Source organism: Ambystoma mexicanum, chromosome 12 (genome assembly GCF_040938575.1).
Source record: "Ambystoma mexicanum isolate Mex_15411 chromosome 12, UKY_AmexF1_1, whole genome shotgun sequence".
Classification (NCBI taxonomy): domain Eukaryota; kingdom Metazoa; phylum Chordata; class Amphibia; order Caudata; family Ambystomatidae; genus Ambystoma; species Ambystoma mexicanum.
Genome location: NC_090936.1, coordinates 1,216,871,770 through 1,216,898,021, shown reverse-complemented (window position 1 = coordinate 1,216,898,021; position 26,252 = coordinate 1,216,871,770). Strand labels below are relative to the sequence as shown.

At 45.9% G+C, this 26,252-nt stretch overlaps 1 protein-coding gene across 1 annotated transcript in view; it reads left to right on the top strand.

The window, feature by feature from the left end:
* LOC138514392 (sodium-coupled monocarboxylate transporter 1-like) overlaps positions 1-26,252 on the top strand; it is a 501,148-nt gene that overhangs the window by 157,148 nt on the left and 317,748 nt on the right. The window contains exon 6 of the mRNA XM_069629874.1: positions 17,636-17,776. Within this exon, the coding sequence (XP_069485975.1) occupies positions 17,636-17,776 (141 nt within the window). The remainder of the gene's footprint in view (positions 1-17,635; positions 17,777-26,252) is intronic.

Below are 26,252 nucleotides of genomic sequence, written 5' to 3'. Positions count from 1 at the left end.
CCGGGATTTTGGTTGCTTAAATGGAAGCCCCTTTGGATTGAGAACTTCCTGAATCAGTGATAGTCAGATCCTGCTCTCACAAGCAGGTTATATCACAGTCCAGAGTTCAGGGCCTCATACAACTCAGTCCATCAATGCGCACGGAGGTGATTCTGGCATGTTTAAGCAGGCACATAGAAATGTAACAGAATATGCTTTTTCCTTTTTTAAGACGACTCACTCGAACAGCATATGTTTCACTTGTCTCTTTTATGTCTTTCCTGTATACCTGACAGGAATGTTATATCTAGGGCCCAGCATTGATAGCGCCAGTAGCTGATTTAATCGTAATAGTAAAATGCCCTTCTGTATAACAAGGACAGGAACTTTAATAAAGATGGCTGACAGCAATCTGCAATCTATGTCCATATTGTGTCTTCCTGGGCATTTTTCATGACTGAAATGGCAGACGTGTTCTATATGCTGTCCCAAAGTTTGGCTTTCTTTGCAAGTCTTTTCCTTTCTACATATACATATCTACATCTTAATCACCCATGCACTCTATCTCCATGAAGAATTCCAATACATCTTTTCTATACTTAGTTAATGCCTGGCATCTTCCTTTCTCCATTGTTTTTTCTAACAGCACATATATGTAATTTCCATCATGTTGTATTATTTTTAAATGGAACATACACTGGGCAATTCTACCGCTGATATGGAACGAGGTTAACCCCAATTTCATATGTATAGTTTGTGTTGCGATGCTGGTGGAAGTTCCCAATATACATTGCCAGACCTTCCCTTTTATTTTATTTAATAAGTACAGTTTAGGGAGGGGGCGTGGCTAGCAGCACGATGAGGAGGGTGTAGCTCTTCGTCGCTCCCGCGATCGCCGCATGAATCCTGATAAATCGCCTGATATCGCTAATTATGAAACGTAAAAATTACCTCTATGCTTAGCGGGAAACGTGATGCTCAATCGGTCCAGGCAGTGAAAATATTCGGAAGCAGGGCACGAAGATACGTCGAGGCGAAGGTGGAAGAAGAACCGCCTGGCGCCCTCCTAAAATGGCCGCCTGAGTGAAGAGCCTTAACGAACGGCACGCACTGGGTGATGAGGTGCTGCGACAGTCTCTCCCGAGGAGAAGACCGCGGAAGGAGCTGGGCGCTCCTATGCGAACTTTAAGAGGCGGCCTCACGGAGAACCGGACCCGGGGCTGAGCGGAACAGCGGGGGAGGCGGAGGACTCGCCCTGGCCCTGAGGATCCGGGCCCGGGCCTCGCCTCGCAGCAGGGTGGCCGAGGTAGGACCCTGCAAATGAGTGTCTCGGCGCCCCTCCTCCCCTCCCCCCGGGATACGAACTGGCTCAAGCGAGTGGTTTCCCCACCCGCCATATCTGTGAAGAAAAGCCGGGCCTCGTCAATCCGCTCCAGTGCGCAGTGGACCCGGCGAATTGGCCATTGGAGGAACGGGGTGGCCTCGACGAGCGGGAAGATCCGGAGCACCGCACTGCTCCATCCCATGCAGAAGGACAGATCATGAAATAACTCGCTGTAACAAGGCACCAACACATATACTACTTGGCCCGGAACACCCGGCACGTCATGCAGAACCAACGCTCGCAGAGGGGGCCCCCCGAGAAGGGGAAGAACCGGCAACACCCCCGGGACCGGCCTAGATGACAGACACCCCCAGCACTGAGACCGCAGGGCGATCCGGAGGACCGGCCCGGCACAGCCCCGGGACACGGAGCACACAGAGTGGGAGTGGTACACTGTCGGGAAGAACCCAGCAGCGCCGTGGTTAGAGAGTTTTAAATCCCGAATCCCGGCAGGAGTACACCCGGACGCCCAAGTCACGGTAGACATCCTGACACATTGAAGGGCCACGAAGCTGCTGTTGCCCACTGAGGGGTGACACCACCTTTGCAGGCGGTGGGCTCTGTGCCCAACCACACCACCTTTCTCCCTGCAGGAGGCCGCAAAGACAGGAGATAGACCTGGCACCGCAATTCTAACAAGATCGCTTCTCGGCTTTGCCACGGCCCGACTGAGATGGGATCGACCCAGCGGACACCACCGAAGGCCCTTGGTAAGAATGCTTTTATCGAGCCACTGCCCCAGGATCAGGGAGCGACCATGGGCAAAGAAAAGATGAGGAAACCCAACATGCAGAACAGAATTGAACAATATACTGTGCCCTCATCACAACAGACAGACTCCCAATCAATACATCCTGACGGGATGGAAGCTGAACACGCGCTCTCGCTTAAAGACATCATGGCGGCCATTGCAGACTCCCGCTCATCTATGGAGCAGAAGATAGACCGCATAAGCCTCGACGTCTCCCTCCTTAGACACGACCTCCAAAAGCTGTCCGCGCGCACTGGAGAGGCAGAACAACGGATTGCGACGACGGAAGACGGCCTACACAATGTGCAACAACAGATCCATGGAATCTCGGCCACACTCAAGACGCTGGGGGCCAGGGTGGAGGAGAGCGAGGGAAGGTCCAGACGCAATAACATTCGCATCCTTGGTATCCCAGAGAAAGAGGAAGGGCCCTGCATGGAACTCTTTTTGGAACAATTGTTAGCAGACCTGTTCGACTTGCAATCCTTTTCAAAATTCTTTTGCATTGAGAGAGCGCACCGAATGCCCGCAGGTAGACCACTGCCCGGTGTTCCCCGACGCACGGTGATCACGAGGTTCTTAAACTATCGAGACCGGGATGCGCTCTTACAACTTGCAAGAACCAAAGGGCACGATTACATTCAATGGATCTAGAATGGCCTTCCTCCCCGACTATACCAGGGAAGTACAGAAAGCGAGACAGTCCTTTGGGAAGCTTAAGAAGCAACTACAAACATTGGGAGTCAAGTACGGCCTCCTGTTTCCCGCACAATTGAAAATTTATCACAGAGGCACGATGGTCCACTTCGATGATCCCGGAGAGGCATGACGCTGGGCGGAGCAGCACATTGAAGGAGACTGGTCCGCACCCCGAGGTAACAACAACAGAAACAGGAACCCCAGACCATCACCGGAGCAACATCCCAGGCCGGACCGGCCACCAGTACCAGACCCGCTAGAAGATGGGGGTGATGGACCACCGCCCTGAACCCGCCGATGGCCTCGCCCACGGGGTACCCACTGCGTGGTCACTGACAAAACGAAGCCATGGGACTACCAAAGGTGATTTCACACTCTTGTAATGAGGTAAGCGGGGGATCGCTGCCCTCCCACTTGGGTGTTTAAGAGGGGGTACAACACTATCACAGCCCCCCCCCCTGACTTTCTAGTTGAACTTTAATAAGGGCAGTTAAAGATGACAATATACTCTCTCTGATTGTCAGCAATGTTGGGTCGACAGGTACTTCAAGTTGGGGTGGAGTATAGGGAGGGGGAGGGAGGAGTTAGTTGGGGAATGTTTTTTGTTATTTCAGGACCGACCCTCCGTGGTAGTTCTCCAGGGATGGTGGAGCTCCTGGCCAGTTGGGACTACACCACACAGGGACAGCGCTTCAGACCTCAATCTTTATCTCTCTTGCACCGCATGTTCACACACCGGGGCTGCACCCTCGGGGGCAACCCTGCTTATCCCTCTTACACCTCTACTAGATGCCACTTGACCAATCTCACCCATCCATGTCCATGCGCCCCAGCTCTCTCAGGGTTCTCACCTGGAACGTGAATGGGATGGGCTCCACGATCAAAAGACATCTGGTCAAGCAGCTACTTTCCAGATATTCCCCCGACGTGGCCTTGCTCACTGAAACACACCTTTCGGGGGCACACTGTAAATTCTTTCTACGCACCAATTATAAGACCGCCTTCCATGCGGGATATACCATGGGATCCAGGGGCACCCTCATTCTTATACATAAACGGGTCCTGTTTGTCTTACATGCACTAGAGCAGGATCCTCGTGGACGCTACGTGATGGCGCTTGGGACACTCCGGGAAGCAACACTGAGATTTGTTCCCATTTATTCCCCACCTGGGCTGGGGCAGGAACTCCTTGATGACCTGACCTCCTTGATGGGTAGGCACCAATCTGACAAGTGGTTCCTTGGAGGCGATTTCAATGACGTGTTGTATAACACCCTAGATCGCTCGCACCTTAGACAACGCAACCCGAACCTCCCCACGAAGCTGTTTAACTTTGTGTCTGCCCTGGGTCCTGGTGATGTATGGCGGGAACTGCACCCAGGAACCAGAGGCTATTCGTTCCAGTCCGGGGCCCATGGCTCCCTTTCCAGGCTCGATTACCTATTTGTTCCACACACAGACCTGTCTAATATGCTCTCGGCAGACTTGCTCCCCTGGGTGGTTTCGGACCACTCGCCTCTCCTGGTGGAAAAGCGACTGCAGGGAACGCCCCCCCCTAGAACGTGGCGATTGAACACTTACTATATAGGCAGCTTGGATTTGGTGGACCGCCTTACGGAGGTCTCAACTGAGTACTTTGAGATTAACGGTTCTGATGAAACCGACCCGATGGTGCTGTGGGAGGCCTACAAGGCCGTGCTGTGGGGAGAGATAATCTCTTGGACAGCGAACAAAAGAAAGGAGAGACTCCGGAAGATAGCTGAGGCAGAGGAGGTGGTAACCCACAGAGAGAATGAGCATACCCTAGACCCTACCCACAGACCCACGTGGCCCTTCAACGCGCCAGTGAATGCCTCCGAAACCTTACGTTAGACAATGCCAAAGAGGCCCACTGGGAATCCAGAGCCCAGATATACGAGCTTGGGGATAAAGCCAGTAAGATGCTGGTTTGGCTTGAGAGGAGGGATGAGGGTCGGCGCTCGGTACGTGAGATCATCGCCCCGCAGGGCGAGATCTGTCTGTCAGACGCCGAAATAGCAGAAGTCTTCGCCCTATTTTATGCTGAACTATACCATGCCCCGGAGCTACCGCTGGACCGTACCCTCCTAGATGGAGTGGTGCTACCCACACTATCGGCGCAGCAACGCGAGATGCTGGACTCTGATCTCTCTGAGGCCGAGCTGGTAGAAGCCCTGGGACAGCTGCAGCCGGGGAAAACCCTTGGTCCAAACAGATTCCCCATAGAAATATGGCAGAAACTGGGAGGTAATAACGTAGCACCTTCCCTGCATCAGATGCTGCTGGCCGCGCTAAAGCGGGGCTCTCTCCCGGACGACCTATGTAAAGCCACCATAGTGGTCATCCCCAAGCCGGATAAACCCCAAGAGCAATGTGCGTCTTATAGGCCGATCTCGCTAATCAATGGCGAAGCCAAGGTCCTGGCCAAGCTCTTAGCTAACCGATTGCAACGGGTAGCGGATACACTTATACATCCAGACCAGTGTGTCTTTATGCCTCATAAATCAACCAGGATGAATCTACGCCGACTCCACCTGGCGCTAGAACGGGCCCCAATCCTCGATACCCAATTAGCACTGCTGGCAATAGATTTTGAGTAGGCATTTGATTCTGTCCGTTGGGATTGCCTTTGGGAAATCATGGCCGTATGGGATTTGGGGAAAGCTTCCTAGGTTGGGTAAAATTGCTTTATACAAACATCCGGGCAGAAGTTAAAGTGAACGGATGGACCTCCAGAGCCTTTCTCTTAGGTAGAGGCACGTGGCAGGGCTGTCCCCTTTCCCCTCTCCTCTTCGCCCTCGCCATTGAACCGTTGGCACTGTGGCTTCGTCAAAGCGGGGCATGGAAGGGATTTAAGTGGCCCGAAGGGCATAAAGACCGCATATCTCTTTATGCAGACGATCTTCTATTATACCTGGCTGATCCAGTTCGGAGCTGCTCCATAGTAACTCAAATACTCGTCACTTACGGGGAATTCAGTGGTTGAAAATTAATTGGAAGAAATCCGTAATGTTTCCGGTGAAGGGGGGGGAGCAGGCCGAGTTACCAAATTGTCCATACCGGCTTGAACGGCAGGGCTTTAAATATTTGGGGATCTGGGTAACACCTGGCCTCACTAGATATGCAAGACACAACCTTCAGCCGTTCATGGATAGGTTGGTCAACGACGTCCACCACTGGAAACTCCTATCTCTGACCCTCAAGGGGGGAGCCGCACTCTTTAAAATTATGTCACTACCAAGATTCCTCTATGTTTTTCAAAATCCCCCGCTTGCGATCCCTGCCCCTGAATTCAATTGTATAGAAACCCTCCTTAGGGAACTCATCTGGGGTGGAGGCCGCTCATGCATTGCACTAAGTACCTTGCAGAGGTCAGTCTGGGAGGATGTGATAGGCGTACTCCGTCTCCAGACTTACTATTGGGCTTCACAACTCTCGTTGGTTAATGACCTGCTCCATGGGGACCGGGGCCCTACCTCACATTAGGGCAGAAATGGAACCCATGCAGGGTGCGGACCTGCTGCAGAAGCTGTACCAATCTCTGGGTAGGCCCCCGGCGCTCACAATTAAGGCCCACACTACTACGATTTGGAGACAGGCACACGTGTTTGTTGGGTGGGAGGATAAAATAACAGCAGCACAACCCCTAGGGCACAACAACAATCTGAAGGAAATCGAGAAACTTGAACCATGGCCGCGCTGGGTAAAAGCGGGAATCCTTAGAATTAAAGATATCCTAAAAGATGGGAAACTAACCTCATTTGAAGACATGCAGGGTAGATTCCAACTGCCCAACACCGAGCAATATCACTTCACGCAATGGATCCATGCCCTCCGAACCCATATACCCCCAGGTGGTTCAATCCCCGACTACACGCCGATAGAACGCAATATGCTACCCGAGTACATCCCCAGAAAATGTACATCCACTCTCTATAATGCTATCACCTCCTTCGCAACCCCCGAGCTATTGGGATTAAAGGCCAAATGGGAAAGGGACGTGGGGGAAATAGACCCTGAGGACTGGATCCAGGTCCCAATGCACCCACGGGAGGCAGCCATCTCCTCCAGACTTAGACTGCTGCAACTTAAAATCCTGCATAGGGTGTACTACCCTCAAACTCTCTTATATGGCTGGAAGAGGGCAGTGAGTCCGAACTGTCTCCGCTGTGGAGAGGAGGAAGGCACTTTCTATCATATCCTCTGGACATGCCCTCGGATCCGTCACTATTGGACTGCATGCTGTACGGAACTGTCCAGAGCCCTTACTTGTCCTATTGAACTAGATCCGAAGGTCTTAATATTGGGTGTACCGGACATGTCTGAATCTCATAAATGGGAAAAACTGCTATTGAACACTGCGATGGCACTTGTGAAACGCAACATTGCGCAAAAATGGGGAGCGCCTGACCCTGCGACACTGGAACAATGGATACTCGACATGGACTCATGTGCCATGACGGAGCACCGAGTCTATGGCGCAAGAGGATGCCCAAATAAAGCATCCAAGATATGGGGAAAATGGGAAGAAACTGGGCCTTGACGTTCTGATGCAGTGGTGGCCTCCACATCAACAGAAGGTGGGTGAGACGGGAAGCCCGCGACCCATGGCGATGAGAGATACTATAATACTATGTAAACACGTGACTGAAGATGCTGTACTGGAGTGCTTTTAATTTGTTGTCCCCTCTTTTTCGTTGTTTTGTTGTTCTTGGCCCCTGATTCGGTGGCCGCTTTTGTTATGTCACAAAATACAATAAAATGTTTTATCAAAAAAAATACGTACAGCTTAGGGCATACACAACTGTCCGATCCGTATATTATGGCGGGAACAACACTTTCCTGTACCCTACATACTATATCCATCCTAGCATCTGGTGAAATGATGCAACATGGCCAACTTTTGAATAGCCTTTGTTTCTTTCCTGTCGCACATTGCCTGCTCTGAAGTAGTATTCCATACCTACACACCCAAATAAATATAGGAATTCACTTTTTCCAATTTACCCTTCTTTGTATGGCATTTATCATACTGGCACTTACGCTTGCGCCCAACATACATAACCTTTGTTGTTCCAACGTTTATACTCAGTGAATGTTTAAAAGAATAAGTTTGAATGGTGTTTAGTGAGTGATGGAGGCCCGTCATTGTTCTATTGGACACCACCATGTCATCGGCTGGTCCCAACCGTATTATCAAGATGTTATCAGTTTTTGAAGGGTAGTTCTTTGTTTCTGCAAGATAATTAGGCATGTCAGATATGGATAAGTTAAACAAAAGGGGTGCTAATACACATCCTTGCTTTAGCCCATAGTTTGTTGTTATATAAATAGATAGCGTCCCAAAATTATCTATGCGTGCTACCCCAGATGTATTGTTACACAGTTGTTAATCAAATTTAATGATCTGACAGGGATATGCCAAGTGTCTTACTTGGCCCCGAGCAACTGATTCACACTGTCGAAGGCTGCACTGTAATCAATGTAAGTTATATACAGGTCATAATCCTTCCTTATAGGGCTTTATTAATGAGTGTGTTTAGCAGCACAATGTTCTGAGATGCACAACCGTTTTTCCTAAATCCAGCATGAAACACGCTCAATCTCTGACCACTTATATAATTCATTGAGGAAAAATGTTGAAAATATTTACTAATCGCATCAATCAAAACCAACAGTCTATAATTGGAGGGGTCGGCTCTATCACCTTTTTTTTATTTTTTAATACTGGTTCCAAGATCGCTAATTTCCATGAATTTGGTACTTGCATGGTTCTATCAATTTTTCCAAACAAATTCACCCACCATTCAGAGTTGCTCTTCAGAACAACATCCGCCAGACCATTAGGTCCATGGCGCTCGAGAATGTTTCAGTTTGCGTATTAGTTCATTTATGTCTTCTGCCAAATAAGAGCCAGAATAATCGGGAACTACTGTCTGCGGGCTCTCCTCTATTACATCTGTGGTTTTATATGGCGGGTCCATATTTTCTCCTCAATGCAATTAGTGGGCATCTCGTTTTGGCATGTAACTTGATTCCTAACTAAATGCCAATATTTTGGGGTATTTTTGCTTGGCAGCACTTTAAGCATCAGTTCTTAACTTACATTCTCAATCGACAATTTATGCATTTTTCTTTTTTTTCCAACACACTTTAATTAAACACACTGTGGGAAACAGCAAATTAATATGCATAATTTTATTTTATTTAAATTTTATTAGAAATGTGATTTAGTTTAAACAATAAACTTTACACATCTTAGATAATTGCATAGAATTTCATAAAATGTCATAAAAGCTATCAGTTTGTGTCATACAGGATGTATTCATTTAAGAAGCCACAGGGCTACCTGAATCTCTGCCCATCCAAGAGACTCAGGGGCTTTATAATCCTACTGAAAGTAGCCCAACTCCCTACCCTGACAGTGACAGGCATAGCCGACAAGGTCCCTAAGGAAGAGCGATATTGTCGACTATGTAAAAAACAGGACTCCCCAGAGTCAGCTAAACATCTTTTGACGACATGTTCGACCATATCTCGTATTTATGAGCGTTTCCTTGGGAATTATGTTCATAACCTGGAAACAATTGGGGAATTATCTTTCTGGTCATACTGTAGCAATACTACGAGTATCCGATTATTTACTGCATTGTATAATGTTTGGTTGAATATCAAAAAGTTATTGGGTATTTCAATATAGGCAAATTGATGTGTGTTGATTAAATGAGCTAATCAAATCTACTGTCATGTTAGGCCCGAGAAGATAAAGGGGAACATATGGTTTTGGACTGTGGCACTAAGGGCTGTATCTCTAACCAATTTCCATTTGAAGGTATGGGATCAAGACTCTGATTACAGTTTGATATGATATGGTCTTAGATAAATTGAGGTATAGTTGATCTTGATTAATGGTTTTGTCTGCTACTATTGCTTGTCTTTTCCTATATCTGTACATCTAAATTTGCACAAATTATTATATCTGATTTATTTCTATTTTTATGTTTAACAGTGGATTTTTAGTGAAAGAAATTTCTGGAATTTTATGAAATTCTATGTAATTATCTGAGATGTGTAAAGTTTACTGTTTAAACTAAATCACATTTATAAAAAAATAATAAATATGCATAACAAGCACAGTTCAAGAGTAGCTGGTGACAAAGTCTTCTGTGATGCAAATTTAGTACATAGTAAAGACAGATCACAACTTCCACCGCCCCCACCCCATGAGCCGCATCAGCCCTTTCGCCACACCAAGATCAAATAACATTATAACAGCGAGAAGTGCTGCATCGGAGGAAGTTTAGCAACCACCGCAGGGTAGCTCTCAGCAAAATCAATAAACAGCTTCCAAACAGTGATATATTTGCCACACCGTCCTTCACATAGCACCATAATTTAGTCTGCAACCAGGGTGTCCCATATTTTTACCCACCACATCTGGCCCACCGGGCCTTCCTCGGACTTCCAATTTCGAGCAATGGTGAGTTTCGCTGCCAGAAGGAGATGCCCAATTAGAGTGGGCATTGGGCCGTGAAGGGGAATGACCCAGCACTCGTGTCACCCAACACTACCACCCGTGGGTCCATGGGAAGTGATAACCCTGTGATGTCTTTGATTTTAGAGAGCACCTCCTTCCAGAAGAGGCGTGCCTTCCCATACGTCCACACCATATGAAAGAGAGCCTACAGCATGACAACCCAGGCCCACATGTAGCTGAATAATCAGCAGACAGATGGTGCAACGCCTCCGGGGCGAGATACCTTCTGTAACAGAATGTATAGGAGCATTCCCTATCGATGGCACACCTGGAAGATAAAAGCATCCTTCCCCATGATCTCAGCCACGCCTCATCCTCTATGGGCTCTCCTAAATGGGTTTCCCACTTAACCATGTATGGTAGGTGCACAACTGGGGCCCCCGTATCCAGCAACTTAGTTTTGAGACCCGGCACGCGACAACCCCCTTGTAACATCAACTCATGAGCATTCAATGGCCTGCTGGCCCGCTGCTTTCTGAGTGGGTGAGAGACCCAGTACCGCAGTTGAGCATAGCTAACCTGCTCAGTTTCTGGTAGAGTAAAAGTGAACTTGCACTCATTAAAGGTCATTGGACAGTTCTCGCTGTATAGGTGATGCAGGTTCCTCAAACTGCCCACTACCCACTTTCCAAAACTCCCCGGTCATGTCCTGTCTGGAAGCTTGGGTGTAGGAGGCCCCATCCCTATAGCCGCACCCCATCTACGGAACACCCTCCCCATATAGTAGAGTGTGCACTTAGTCTAGCTAAGAGTGAAAATCCCCACTCCTGCGCTAGACATCTAGTTTCCACATAAGGAAGCTGATTCAGATTGACAGCCAAGTGGGCCTGTTCAATTGTTTTCCACTTCGGCAGCAAACTAGTGTCCCCCCAAGTGACCATGTGGGAGAGCTGCGCAGCTAGATTATATCGAAAGACATTGGAAACCCCCAGGCCACCCACTCCCATTGGTCTCAGCAGCAACTTCCTTGAAATCTTAGCTGGCTTATTCCCGCGGATACATTTGAAAATCGTTCCCTGAAGCGTGCGAAGATCCGATTCAGGGAACTTCACAGGCAGTGCTGCGCAGAAGTCCACCTCCACCTAGTTAAGTCTTCAGATAGCTCATGGAACAGCAGTGGAAAGTTAGACAGAAAACCCTCTGAGATACTGCTAGGAATGCGCACGTCCAAATCGGGGATAGTGTTGGGATGGAAATTAGTATATCCTACCCCCCAAGTGCTTTCAGGTGATGTGAACCCCATAGGAGGTGATGCAGTGTGCAAGGGAGGAGAAAACCGCACCATAAAACACAAATATGTAGTGCCATCAGTAGGTGCGCGGCACTACAAAACACCTAGAACGAAACTCAGTTTTGTAATAGGCCAAAGAGAACAGGCCTGTACAATCGTTCTGCACCTGCCAAGCTCCATGAACCCAGCTCATTAAGAATCCACACAGCCAGTTCTCACAGAAGGTCACTTCCTCCTTGTTCCTTCACTGTTGCAAACATTTAGTATCTTTCAATGGAATGTACCTGCAAGAGCGTGAGACAACCCCAGGTGCCTCAACATGTCCCTCCATCGCCACTACAATAGGCCAATAGGCCTCTAACCCCCACTCAGCAAGCTCAAAGTTCGGCCCACACCACAGACTCAAATCAAATGTCCATAAAGGATCCAAACATGCACAATTGTATTTCTTCCAACACAAAATACAACCTTTGTAACATGAGGTACAGGAGGGATGAATGAAAGATAAAACTCAGGGTGGAGACCTTGAGTGCAAGAAGTGCAGTATCAAAGAAGCCCTGAATGTATGGGTCAGCACGACTGTATTTTATCCTCCCTTTCCCCTAGCACCATTTTCCGCGTCGCCCGGTGCATGCCAGAATGATGGAATAGGGACGTTAGCGTGTTAGTTTAAATGTAACTTTGTATTATATGAGTAGCCTGACCTTCACCCAAGACTGAGATGAGCCCAGCTGACCCACATGGAGACTGAACGACGGCAACAGAACTAACCAATTGTTGCCTGGCATCCCCTATGGAGCAGGCCCATCTATAGGACTCCAACAATCGGCAGCACCAGCTCTTACTGTATATGATGATGCCACATGGATTTTTAAGCTTCTGCTTGTCCTTATATTAACCAGAGAACCCTCAAGCAGTAGAGTCGTTTGCTGATATTTGTATTCTGTACAATTAAACCTTTGTTATCCTTGCAACGCTATCTCCTGGCTTATTTCCTTAGAGGGTTGTCTTTATTCTGGCGTGTGCGTAAAAAGGGACTTGCCTTCAATAGTCTCCATAGTCCATTGTATCGGGGCAAGGGCACAAATCTTGCTCCTGTCGTGAGGCCTCAAGGAAACGTCCAGACCCTATGATTTGTCTGGGCCTCTCGGTCCTACCCACAATTGCCAAGGACAATGACACTGGGGCTCGGTCAAAAAGGGTTTGTGTGCCTATATCCACCCCTTGGACACACAGATACAATGTAGTAGGTATGAGTATGAGGTCCAATCTAGAGAAGCCCCAGTGAACTTATGAGTGAAAAGAGAACTCCCTCTCGTCCCCGTGAGACAACCTTCAAGTGTTAATCAGTCCCAGTTCGCGGAGAAACAATCCAAATGCGTTAGCCTGCTTACAATCTAGTTTGGTAGGACACACAGTCTTATCCACTAGGGGGTTGGGTACCAGGTTGAAATCACCCCCGATCATGACTTGTCCCTCAGTGAAAGGGAGCACCTGAAGGAGGAAATTCTCTAGAAATATGTCTTGGCCAATATTAGGCACAAGTAGGGAAACCAGTGTAACCATATGCTCCCACTGCAAACACTTAACACAGACATAGCCTTTCCCTCCTGCTTCCACAGTGGGTGGTGGTCGCTCTCCCCTTCTCGCAACATCTTTGGAGCTCTGGGGCCTGCAGAGGGCTTATTCTGCAGGTGAGCAATTTGGGCGGAAAACATGCACTGAGTGTGCTTATGGCACTCGCTATATCCACCAGTGGATTATCGCCTGGTTTTCACGGGGCTGTTGTTTCATTCATTGCCATGATGCAGCATAGCACGCGTTCTGATAGGCTAACGATTGGCTATGTTTGGCTAATGCTTTTCAGCCATTTTGAATATCAGTTTTTCCTAGTTTTAATAGCCCTAGCCATATTGTCAGGGCTTATATCAACCTTCCTGCTTATCTTCTTAATAGATTGGCATAATAAGTGTTTCTGAAAAAAACATTTTGGCATTGTATATGTATTTAATATTCCTATTTTCGATGTGTGGGTTTAATCTTTTCCTTTTGTACAAAACTGATGTGTTATCTGCTATATCCATGATACAATTGTCTCAATAATTAGATTTCTCAATTAAGTCTCATATAAATTCCATAGCTTCGTAGCTTTGTCAGATAATCATTTATTTTCTCTGACCATCATAAACCATTTTTTTGTATGTTTATTTTCAAATCTCCCACCCCCTTTTATGAGCCGAAGTGTTACTAATTTCCATACTTATGGAAAGTATCATGTGACCACTTATTGTTTTTTAACACTTTCGGATTTATTACTCTATAAATATCCTTAATTCTAAGAAACAAATAATCTAATGTAGCCTTTTTATCACCCATATGCCAGGTTGGCTGTCCTGGTATATGACCTCTTAGCCTACCGTTTAACATTCATAATAAGTTACTGTTTACTAATTATAACCACCTCCTACCTTGCCTGGTAATTATAATTACTTTCATCTCCATTATAGCCTTATAGATACTCCAGATGGTATTCATTGTGTGAGATACATATTTCACTGCTTCCCCCCAATGTGCGCTAATATCCCTCACAATAAATATAATTTTACATATGCTTATGGCTTCATCTATACAATTCATACTTTCTGCTGTACCCGCTCCCCCCAGAGGCTAATAGACAGTCATCTGCAGTAGCTGTTGTTTGTTTCCAAAATGTGTTCTAACTACTATTATGTTATTGTAATTATTATTCCAAAAAAATTACTTCACTAGATTCCATAACATTATTGATTTCAATTTTTAGATGCTGACCCTTTATTGGCAAGCGGTTATAGCACCGATACCCAATCAAATCAGATATTTTTTGTGAGCAAGCTCTCTTGTAAACAGAATATTTCACACTATGTAATCCAATCCAGACTTTCCCCAGCACCACTGAAATGTATATCCCAGCTAGTGTTTCAAGTTTTCACCACTAAACTGTGATTGGTGGGGCGTTTAAGAATGGCACTTTGTAGTGTTCCCGGTAACCAGGACCAGTTGGAAACACTATTTTCACATTTTGTATCAACTGTATATCTTTTTTTACAGATCACTCTTTTGCCCTTTTCATTGCATATAATGTTCATCTCATTACATTTTCCAAACAAAGTATTGCTATTCAGGTGTGTGTTCCAACATCAAGCAAAATCATTCCCCATTTTGAGAAAGTCAGATGAAAATTGCATAATTTGATTATATGTTATTGGAGATTAACAATGTATCACCAATGTGTTTCTCACTGTTTCCTCTAATAGTTCCACCCAATCTTTATCCTTTAAATCTATCACTCTTACCACAGGGATGCATCTCAATAGAGATAGGACGTTTTTACGATTTAATGGGTACCACCAGATGGAAATAACTCTTGAATCATTCATGTCAGTACATTATATTTTCCATTCCTGTCGCATGTCTTGAAAAACTGGATGATTTGATTTTTGTTTTAATATCCGGCAATGTCACCATTACTCATCTACTCCTTATTTGTTCTTCCTGTGGAGTATTTTTGTTATCTATTATTATTTGCAGGTCTTGTATGTATCTGGTCTCAAGCATCCGTTCAGTATTACGATTACAGCTTCCAAAGGACAAATTATTGTTCCCTTCAAATCCAGACATATTGTCTAATTCCATATTTCTTATTTCCTCTGGTTCCATACTCATTTTCACCACCCAATTATCCAAGTTGTTACATTTACTTTTTTCTTTCTTATTTTTCCTCCTCATCGTTTTCCTTAACTTATTTCCATTATCTATATCCTCTGTTATCAGGAACATACTACTTGGTTGGTTCATTCCTTTGTTGTTTGTTTCCAGTATTCACTCTTTTGTGTTTATTTCTATTTTTACCTCATTAATTTCCTTTGTCTTTATGTTAGAGCATAATTCCCTCATTCTCGTGTCAAGTCCCGATCTATTATTTCCTATTATTTCCTGAACCTTTCCACGTTTCTTTAATGTATTTACATCTTTAGATTTGTCACTTTGGCATGAACTCACAAGGGACTCAGTGATGTTTATAGCTTCACTTAATCTTTCACTTTGATTTTGTTTGTTTTCTATTTGTTCTTCATTTATCTCCCCTCGAACTGTATCTAAGTTTCCCTCCCTTCATTCGTAATTACTCTCAATATTTTGGTGTTAACGGAAGGTTTATATTCTTTGATGTGAAGTGTATTTTCTGAAGATACTTTTTGAAGAGTTTGTTCTATTCTTTTCAATGAAGCATGCAGATCTTTGAATATTACAGATTTGTCTACACATTTTCAGTAATGCATGTGATACTAAATGCACGTCTACATTTTCTAATGAATCTGTTTATGTAGGAATCGGCGTACTGGTTAGAGGGATACTTCTATGTCTAGTCCCTTGCTTTGTTGAGATGTCTTCATGATTTATTATTAGATTAAGCAAGGTAGTCAGGTTGCTTTGATCTGTACATTCTCCGCCCTCCATATCAGCTTCTTGGTTACAATTGTTACGTTTCTCTCTCTGTAAATTATATCAGAAGTAGAGTAACAAATTGTAGTCTATCATTCGCTGATCCTCTTCTTCCAGAGATTAATTTTCTGTCTCATTTACTTTATGTTTTGAGTAATAGTCTATGATTGTCCTTTTAAGAGCCATGACAGTGTTTACTTTAGTTTCGCACCCATTATTAGATTCAATTTGTGTTACTGAGTTGGTTGTGCAGCGTCCGTTCACAGACAAGGAGTCTCCATTTTATCACCACTTTCACACACGGATCTGACCAAATTGGGACTCTCTCCTGTAGTGGTACCTTTACTCCGTAGACTATGACATTAACCACAAGAGGAGTCTAATCACTCAGAATGACCACGTATTATTTATCGCTGGTCCGGATTGAAGTGAGTGTCTCGCCTTACGCGTTGGAAGGAGTTGGTACCAGCACAGATGTCAGAAAAAAGCGAAGAAATTAAAAGTCTCACCTCTGATGCTGAAATTGTTTCGCCCACAGCCCTCAGTCTGTAGACTGCCAACAACACCAACACCTAGCGCTGTGCTGCGTGCACTCCTGACTATTAATAGTCACAGGTGAAGCAATGGTGGAGGCCCCGAGCTGATCAACAGCAATTTCCAGGAATTCCAAAACAGTAATTGAACCGCCACTAGGCGACTACACCAACATTTAGCGTGGCACTTCGCCTTTAGTGGCATATGGGGTAATGTGTGCATCATTCCTCATCTACTCACTCAACCACTCACTAAAGCACTTAGTCACACACATTTACCCACTAGTCCACTGACGCACTCACACATTTAGTTATTATCTCATCACTCACTTACTCATACACTCACACACAGGATCGCTAACCAACCTGCTCATTCACGCAATTGACCACAATCAATAACCTATAAACTCACTTGCTCACTCACAGTCACACAATCCCTTCATCACATTCTCACCCATTCACTCACCTAGACTCTTACTTATGTAAGAGCCCGCATACTTAGAATTTCACACACCCACAGATTATTGTTCCTCACTGTCAACATTTAAACGCTAATACTGCACTACAAGGGTTTTATTAGATGGTAGCAGCCCTCGGTCCAGTCATGAGCTAAACAAGGGCGTTTAACAAAGGCCAAGGACCTTACTACCGGGAAATGAGCAGAGGTTGGGTGCATTAATGCCATTAGAACATTTTATCTAATAAGGGTAGAATGGTCTGTTCAAAACTAGGAGACAAAGAAGAAACACTGGAATATTGGGACAAAGGACTTATGCCAGCCCTTATTTCCCACTTCCAGTGCAATTTAGTCAATTGAACTGCCACCATGCCAATGTTTTGTTGAAACTTAATCATGTGCATACTCAGTGATTAAAAATATATCCATAATGAATGAAATGCAATTTTAGTCATTACACAGCATCATTCACTGTTTTCCTAATCGGCCTTCATTGTTGTTATAATTGTTGATTAAAATGTTTTGCATACATATTATAGATTGTTCATTTTCTTTCTTTTTCCCTAGTGTTAATCCAGACCTCACGCAGAAATACACCTTCTGGACAATCGTCATCGGCGCAGCTGTTCAGTGGTCCTGCGTTTATGGAGTAAACCAGACCCAAATTCAGAGATACAATTCCTGCAAATCGATGTTCCACGCCAAAATGTACGTGTGACACACCCTCTTAGTTTAGAGCATGACCATGTTTAACCTCTTCCGAAATGACACATGTATGTAGGAATGTAATGTTTTAATCTAGGCCAAAGTAACTTGTTAAAGGAAAACACACCTGAGATGACTACCTATGATGTTTCGGAATTTGCCATGATGAAAGTCCTCTTCCCTTGCGTGACTGTTTAGTTAGGAATTAATTATATTATTGAGGGGAAGAGGCACCTCTCATTCAACTCAAGTGACATGGTTCCACACCTTAGAGGTTTAAGATTGTTCTACTGTTCGCTGGTTCCAACTAATGGTCCCACCATTTCTGGTGAGTCCGTTTACTTGGTCATGATCCACAGAGATTCATGGTGGGGTGATATCCCGGGCAATTCCACCCTTACCCAAGATATGTTAGTTTTAGTTTCCTTTTTCTGCTGCTGGTGCACTTAGTGTTGGGTGCAGGCATGGGTCCATAGGCAGGGTACGGTTATTCCCCCTCCCTTGTTGATGTGAAGGGGTGTATAGTGCAACTAAGTCTTTCCTGAAGCACTCGCTGACACGTATCCAGGAACACGTGCTAACGCATCTCAAGAAATCCCCTTATGATGTCTTCAGACCTTACCAGCACCAGAAAGGAGATTGACAGTGGGGAGGTCTTTGTTGAAAGAAGGACTTTATTTCAACAACTGGGGACTAAGTGTAGGCATAAAAGAGTTCCAGATGTTTATGTCCAAAGTGCGATTACAATGATTTTAGTGAGGCAGATTATGTGGTATTGATTGACCTGCCGGTAACAAATTGCAGATATTAATACATTTAGGAGGCCAGATTCTTAAAACTTGTTTTGGTGCAAGTGATGGGGTACCCTCCTGATGCTAATGTATGCAAGGGATCTGGCCAGCACATTATTTCCGCTGCACCTTGCTCCTCTACATGTACAGATCACTTTTGTGAGCAAGGTTCCCTGTGAATTTCTCAAAGGGTTTTCAGAGAGTATGTTATTTTTAAACGGCCCTAGCATACACACAGGGGGACGTATTGATTGAATTGGTGGGGGTCATTCTTAGTTGCATAGTTATTTGTTAGACCAGCACACAGACTCAGCGCTAGATCACTTAAATTGTACCGGTGACAGTGTTCTTTAGCACATGTTTGTTCTATCCCTTGAGGAGGCTGCTGTTCATGTGACCAGGCCATGTCACTCAGTTGCTCTGCCCACCACCAGTTTTCACACCGTGCAAGACGCTTCTTAAGGACTTCAGGCTAGCCCCAGACTTAAGGCCTTGATGAGGCTGCTGGTCTATGACCAGGTCCTGCCACTCAGTTGTTCCGACCCGCCAACTGTTTCTTCACCTTCCATGCAGCTACTTAAGGATTCCAGATCAGCTCCTTGCAGACAGCATTCATCTCTGTTCCTTTGCAGTTGGTAAGCAGGTGCACGTAGATCCTGGTTAGGGGAACGACCCCACACATCCCTGCTTAGCAATGCCCTTTCCTTTCTTCACTGTTAGATCAAGGGCACCTCCTGCCCAAGGGTCCGAAGCAAAGGGCAACCAAAGAAAAGGGCAATTCCTGTTTGGACCTTTTCAGACCAGGAAACCCTAGGAACAGAACCCCTGCTCCTCTATCATCAGGTAAGCTTCCCTGAACATGTATTTCACCACTCTCTCCCACCATCCCATCCCTACAATCACCACTCATCACCAACCACGCTGTTCACCAACAAAATAATTGAACACTGCATTTCAGCAGTCTCAACCGTGTCAACATAGACCCCATCAGCACTCCATCATCTACCACTAAATGAAAACAGATGATCGCCAATGTCAGTCAAGAAACCAACCATCCAACAGACATCGCTGACTTCATCACCACACATATCTTGACTGCCATCTTCATTACTGAGACCTGGTTGACATCCACCTCCACACACATCATAGATGTCCTCATCCCCAACGGCTACAGAATAGGCTGTCTAAACAAGATCGGCTGAGGCCTTGCCATCATTCGCTAGGCATCATGGCCATGCACCCAACTGGACTTCACCAACATTGGCTCTTTCAAAAACCTTTCCTGCCACTTCTCCCTATCCCTATCATGCACGGTCACTTTTCACCTCATCTACAGACCACCCAAGCCAAACATCAAAGACTTTACAGACTTGGCCACCGCCATGACCCTCTGAACCTCACATATCACACGAAAGACCCAACTCACAGGAAAGTAATAACCTCAACCTCACCATCACCACCCTGCCTGCCCTCCACCACAACTCTCCAATCCTGCTCGACTGGTCAGACCATCTGGCAATCCCTTTTGACATACGTCACATGACACTAGTCAAGCAAACCCATCAGAAACCCAGCAAACAAACCATACAATCATTCAAGAACTTCCCAGTGGAGGCTCTGGCAGAAGACCTTGCCAAACTCCCCTTCACAAGGGATGATCCACCTCTGATGAATCAGGACTGATGAACCAATATCAACTACTCAAGGAACTCTGTACTACATGATGACAGGTGATCACCACTGCCAAGGCCAAATGCTACGAAAACACCATAGCAAAAGGCCAACAGTGAAGGCATCACCCTCTCCAGAACCATCTGCATGACCCACACAGATGATCCACTATCTACTCAACACTCTGAACGTCACACAGCACACAATAGACTGAACTTACAGGAAAGGTGACTCGCTTCTCCAAGAACTGAACACCACCCTCACAGTAAACATCAACCACCATGCCCCAGTGTAACAACGTACCCTCAAGCCTGTTCTTCCACACGCTGGTACACTCAAGAACTCAACTTCAACAAATGATCCATCAGAAAACAAGAAATGTCTTGTCAAGAATCATGCAGTGCATCCTACCTCGCCCTGCTTAAGGAACTCTTTACTACACGTAGACGGCTGATCATCACTGCCAAAGCCAACTGCTGCCAAAACACCATAGCGAATGCCAACAATGAAAGCAGCGCCCCCTTCAAACCCTCTGCATGTACAGCACTCCATTGAAAAATCCTCTGCCATCATCTCTTTTTTCATCAACAAGATCAGCATGATCCACCAGAAAATAGACAATAAACGCTACAACTGACAGCACACCACACATCCCATCATGCAAAACCACAACTACGTGGACACTTTTCAAGACACTCACTGTTGAAGACCTCACTGCCACCCTAGTATCCCTCAAGGCCACATCGTACGCGGATTACATCCTCCCTGCCTCTGTACTCAAGACCCTTCTTACTGACGTAGTCTTCACTTAACTGGCAATCATCAACAGCTCTCTTACTCAAGGCTACTTCCCATTCACCCTACAGACTGGACAAATCCTCCTGCTTCTGAAGAAACCAACACTGAACCCTGACAACCTCAGCAACTACCACCCCATCACCCATCTTCTCTTCCTCAGTAAGATCCTGAAACAAGCAGTAGCCACACAACTCCTCCAACACATTGAAGCCAATAGCCTCCTTCAGTCCTACCAATCTGGCTCCAGACTCAGATGCAGCAGAGATGCAGCAGAGAAACAGCAACCATCAGGGTGATCAACAATGCCCTCAAAAAGCTTGATAATGCCCATCCTTGCCTCCTGGTTGAACTCTTAGTGGTACTTGACACAGTAGACCACCAAGCACTCACTGACAATCTACATCACTGCATGGGCATCAGCGAGATCGTCCTCAGCAGGTTAAAATCGTACCTTGCTTATTGCCACCAGTTTATATAAACGGATTCCTCTAGATCACCAACTCTACCTATCCTCTGTAGAGTCCCGCAAGCAAGGATCCATCCTCTACTCCATGATCTTCAGTCTTTACTTGGAACTGCTTGGAACCATCCTTGGTCCACACAACATGCACATCAACCAATACGCAGATGACACACAGCATGACCTCAAGATATCTTCCATTGAAGACATCCACAGGCTCAAGGCCTGCCTCTCACTGATCCATTAGTGGAAGTCTCTTGCTTACCTGAAGCTCAACCCCTCCAAGACTGAATTCCTACTTCTGACCAACAACAACTAACACTCTGACATCGAGGCCTGGCTCCCTGGTATGCACCTCGAGAGCTTCATACCCCAGCTAGCCACATGTGCCAACACCCTTGGGTTTGACATCAACCGACACCTCACCATCAAAGAGCACATAGCGCGGAAGGCACAAAAGGCTTGGTACCAACTTTCTCCCCTGCAGAAAATCCACTTCATCCGAGAAAACAACTTAAAATCTGTTGCCAAGCCTTGGTGCTTTCCCACCTGGATGGAGGGAATGCCCTTTTGGGTGACCTTCCGCGACTACCCTGGCACCCCTGAGATGTGTCCTGCATGAAAGGACTGCACAAATTCGACCACATCACCTTGGCGCTCATTTGACTGCACTGGCTCCTGCTGCAAGCCTGTATCATCGTCAGATGCTGCTGCATCATCTGCAAGCCTGTCATTCTGAAGTCCCCACTCTACCTTGCTGAGAAACTCAGCATCTCCAGAGGCCTGTGATCCACCAGAGGTAAGGACATATGCAGACATGAACTCTGCCAGTGCAGAAGGAAAGAACCAAAAGACAGGCCTTCTCTGTCTATGGTCCAAGATTCTGGTACCTCCTCTCTGACAACATCAGACCCACTCCTCGCTTCCACAGTTCATGAAGGAGCTCAAGACCCTCCATTCAAGGAATGGTTCTCCCTAACACCTAGGACCACAGACCCTCGGCTCCCCACCCTACCTGAGACTCATTGATCTGATCGCCACTGTTTCCTCTCTGGGTTTTTTGTCGATGCCCACCTTCCCCTCCCCACTGGCTTGTATCTCTGCTCCCCTCACCATGTTCTTTTCCCTATGATTGTAAAGTGGTCTGTCTCTTCTGGAAGCTAGGTGAGTGCTCAGTAAATACTCTACTAATAATAATGAAAATATGCAGTTTGTGCCCGTATGGAACTTTAGGCAAATCTAGCTCTGCTACAAGTGCTTTTATGTTGCTCTTGTTTCAGCAGGTCTTGGTGTAAAAAGGTAAATCTACCCTGTTTCCACCTCTCCACCTTCATCTCCCTTCGTCTCCAAGTATTATTGTTTCCTTTTACCCCCTTTCATTCCATCTGCCTTAGTCACCCTCTCCCCCTCTATCTCTCTTGCCTTACTTTCCTTCTTTCCTTCGAGACTGGATGAAGGGATTGGAAAGGTAGATTGAAAGCAAGGGAAAGGCTGCCCTAGGCTCAGGAAAAGGGTATAGGTCTACAGCCTAACCACCTCTGTCACCTGTGACCCATTGATGGGGTGATTGGAGAAATTCTTTGTATCTTATAATACAGCAATACATCTGTAAAATGTTAGGCCAATGAACCATACATGTGATTTGATATGGTGCATAATTTGCATTTACAAAGAACTTAAAATATAGCACCACCAAAAAAGGTTAATGACAAGCCCCCTTAATACAGTGATGATTATTCCACAGCATATATTTCAAACAAGCCACGCACAGTAGTTACCCTTTTTAAAAGGGAAAGTCTCAATGTGCCACAGTACACATGTTAAACAATGCCTTACGCCCGCCAATGTGAAGGGTTGCCATCCGGGAAGGGTGTAAAGCCTTAGCTTTTTTGGTATTTATGAATAATAAAAGGATATGGGTAATCCATCTCAGAAAAAGTGGTCTGCTAACCGGAGTCCCCTTTAATAAATCGCCATGCCAAAAGTATAGTGTTCACCTGTGCCCTGCTGCATTATTATCCTGATTTGCAGTCCCTGCTTCTTAGAGGCACAGAGCAGGTTCAGAGGTCACACATGCCCTTTTTGACAGCTGCTGTAACAGCCAAGTCACCACAGTGCAGAAGTTGCATTTAAGTGTGTATTTCTGTTACAAATCCATCAGAATTATGTTAAAATACCCATCTGGTGGTAGGATAATCTGAAATTATAAACTATGCCTATCTTGGTATGGTGGTTGCTAGATCTCATAATTATTTTTCCCCACCATTTATTTATTTTCTTTATCATGGCATACACAACTTGTCATACAATGCTACTCAATTTTACATGACCCCATTATTCCTTTTTTAATATCTAATCAGGTTCCTAAACCAAACATAATACAAACCTAACACTTTAAGAATAACTAATTCAAATCAAATCATTATTACATTCGACAGGATGATTTGTAGCAGCCCACCCTTCTGCTGTCCGTTTGTAAGACCTCAATTCGTCCCCTTGCCGCCTGTTCCACTGCATTTCTTTTTACCTTCCAGTTCTTTTCCTTTCTTATTCAAAGCAGCAAGAAATTCTTCAATATTAGCAGTTTTTGGAACCATTGTTCTCGGTCCTTTACATATTCTTTATAGAACCAATACTTTCAGGAATTTAGGGAAGTTTCCATTAGCCAGTGCAGTTCTTTTCTCTATGGCTATAACGCCCCAATGTCGTTACCCACCATTGTAATGAACTGGGGCCTTCCTTTGCTTTTCAGAATTGCACATTTGTTACCCTAGCTGCACTTAGCACTTTGTGATTAGCATTGCTGTTGCCCCCCGCATTCCATAACTCCCTTGCTCTCCGTCCCCCAAGACAGCACCTTTTGGGTCAGGGGTCAGTTGTATTTCCACCGTATCTTTTACATGTCCCAGCACCACTTTTCAGTATCTCTACGCTCCTGAGCAATCCCAACACAGATGATACATATTAGCTAGTCTCCCACCTCCCCTCCAACTTTGCAGAGAAGTGGTGGGAGGAATTCTATTAAGTCCCAGAGGTGTCAAATACCAACAATAGCACATTTTATAAGAGCATTCTTCTATAGATGTACATTTAGATGATTTGTGTACTCTCTCCCATATGAGTTCCCACGAGTCAGTTTAAATCTTCATCCCTATCTCTTGCTCCATCCTTTTTTGTCTTCCGGGGTCCTATCTAAGGATCTACATAATTGTTTTATTCAGAGTTCCTTCAGCAGGAGTTCCATCCTAGGCCATGCTCTGGTGCCACTTTCCCTTAGTTTATGTTTAAAACCCAGTGTCACAGCTGTACTGTTCTCCCTCTCCAATCAGCAGTATCCCTCTCTTAGCATTAAGACCCCCCATTCCTACACCCCGCACAATTTCCAACTCACAACCTAGAGAAGCTCTCTGGTGCTCCAAAGAACACTAGCATCCTGCCACTACCAACCCCGCTACTACCACTGCACTGGCGCAGTCACGCATGTACTTCACCCCCAGAACGGCCCCCCACCTCAGTTCTTACCGCCACTGCTGAAAAAAAACCATACCCAGGCACCAGCATTCACCCACAGTTCCAGAGCTCCTCATCACACCATAACCGTCAACCCTCCACCAACACCCATTCCATCCATCCCCCCACAACAGTCCTGCACCACCTCACCCCCACACCACTCCTTCAAAATCCCACCATCTCCTTGGCATCAGTGAGCCACTAGGAACTCTGCACCCTCCGAAATCCACAATGCTCAGTGACTCCTCCGCTTCACTTGCAAATCTTGCCCTACCCCCCACCACCCCACCCTCAGCTCCTCCTCAACCCCCACCAACAGACCTCCCCCTTCATCCACCTTCCCTTTTCTCAAAGTAGCACGTCTTACCCTTTCTAAAACTGTTGCTTCATCCTCTTCCCCCTCTGAGCCCTTGACACTCTCTCACACTCCTCTTGCAGCCAAATGCAGAAACCATAGAATGGGTCACCGGCCCTCTCCCTCGAGTCTCCATACTTCACCACTTCTCCATTAGTCCAACCTCTCATCCTTTACAAGCCCCGCTGTCAGTCCCACCACATCTGCCACTCCCTGTCTCAACCTCTTTGAACATAACCTCTCACCCAGTACACCTAAATCCCTAGCTCCCTCCAGATGCGAACCACACCCAACAACTCGCCTGACCCCACACACCACACGTGCACCACTCCCCCACCCCTCCCCTAATCCACCACACCACATCTCACAAATTCTTACCACAAACCACCTACCCCTCCCACCCCCCATAGACCTAACATACTCACCCCACCCTCAAAGAGCACTTGTTTCCCTAACCCTCATTAATAACCCTTGGTTTGCTTCAGCCACCCAAACTGTTCCGTCCTCACCTTGCATTGCTGCGACTGACACCTTGTCCACCGCCTCTCAATCCAACAGAGCTCTCCCAGCCACGAGCGTCATGAAAACCACACCGCACCATTAAGGCACCTGTCTCCTTTTCAATGCCCATTCCGTGGCGAGAGACAGACACTGCATCTTTTACCTTCTATCCTCTGACAATCCTGACCTCATTTTCATCACTGAAACTTGTTTTATGACGATTTTGCTGAAGCCTTCCACCCATGCTACTCGCTTATCTGCCACAAAAGACCCTCCATAGGTGACAGAGGAGCTATCCTCCATAAACCACATTTCTCCATCTCACTCACCGAAACGCAGCCATGCAATGATAACTGTGAATACCTTCTAGTGAAACTCTCTCTACTGTCAACA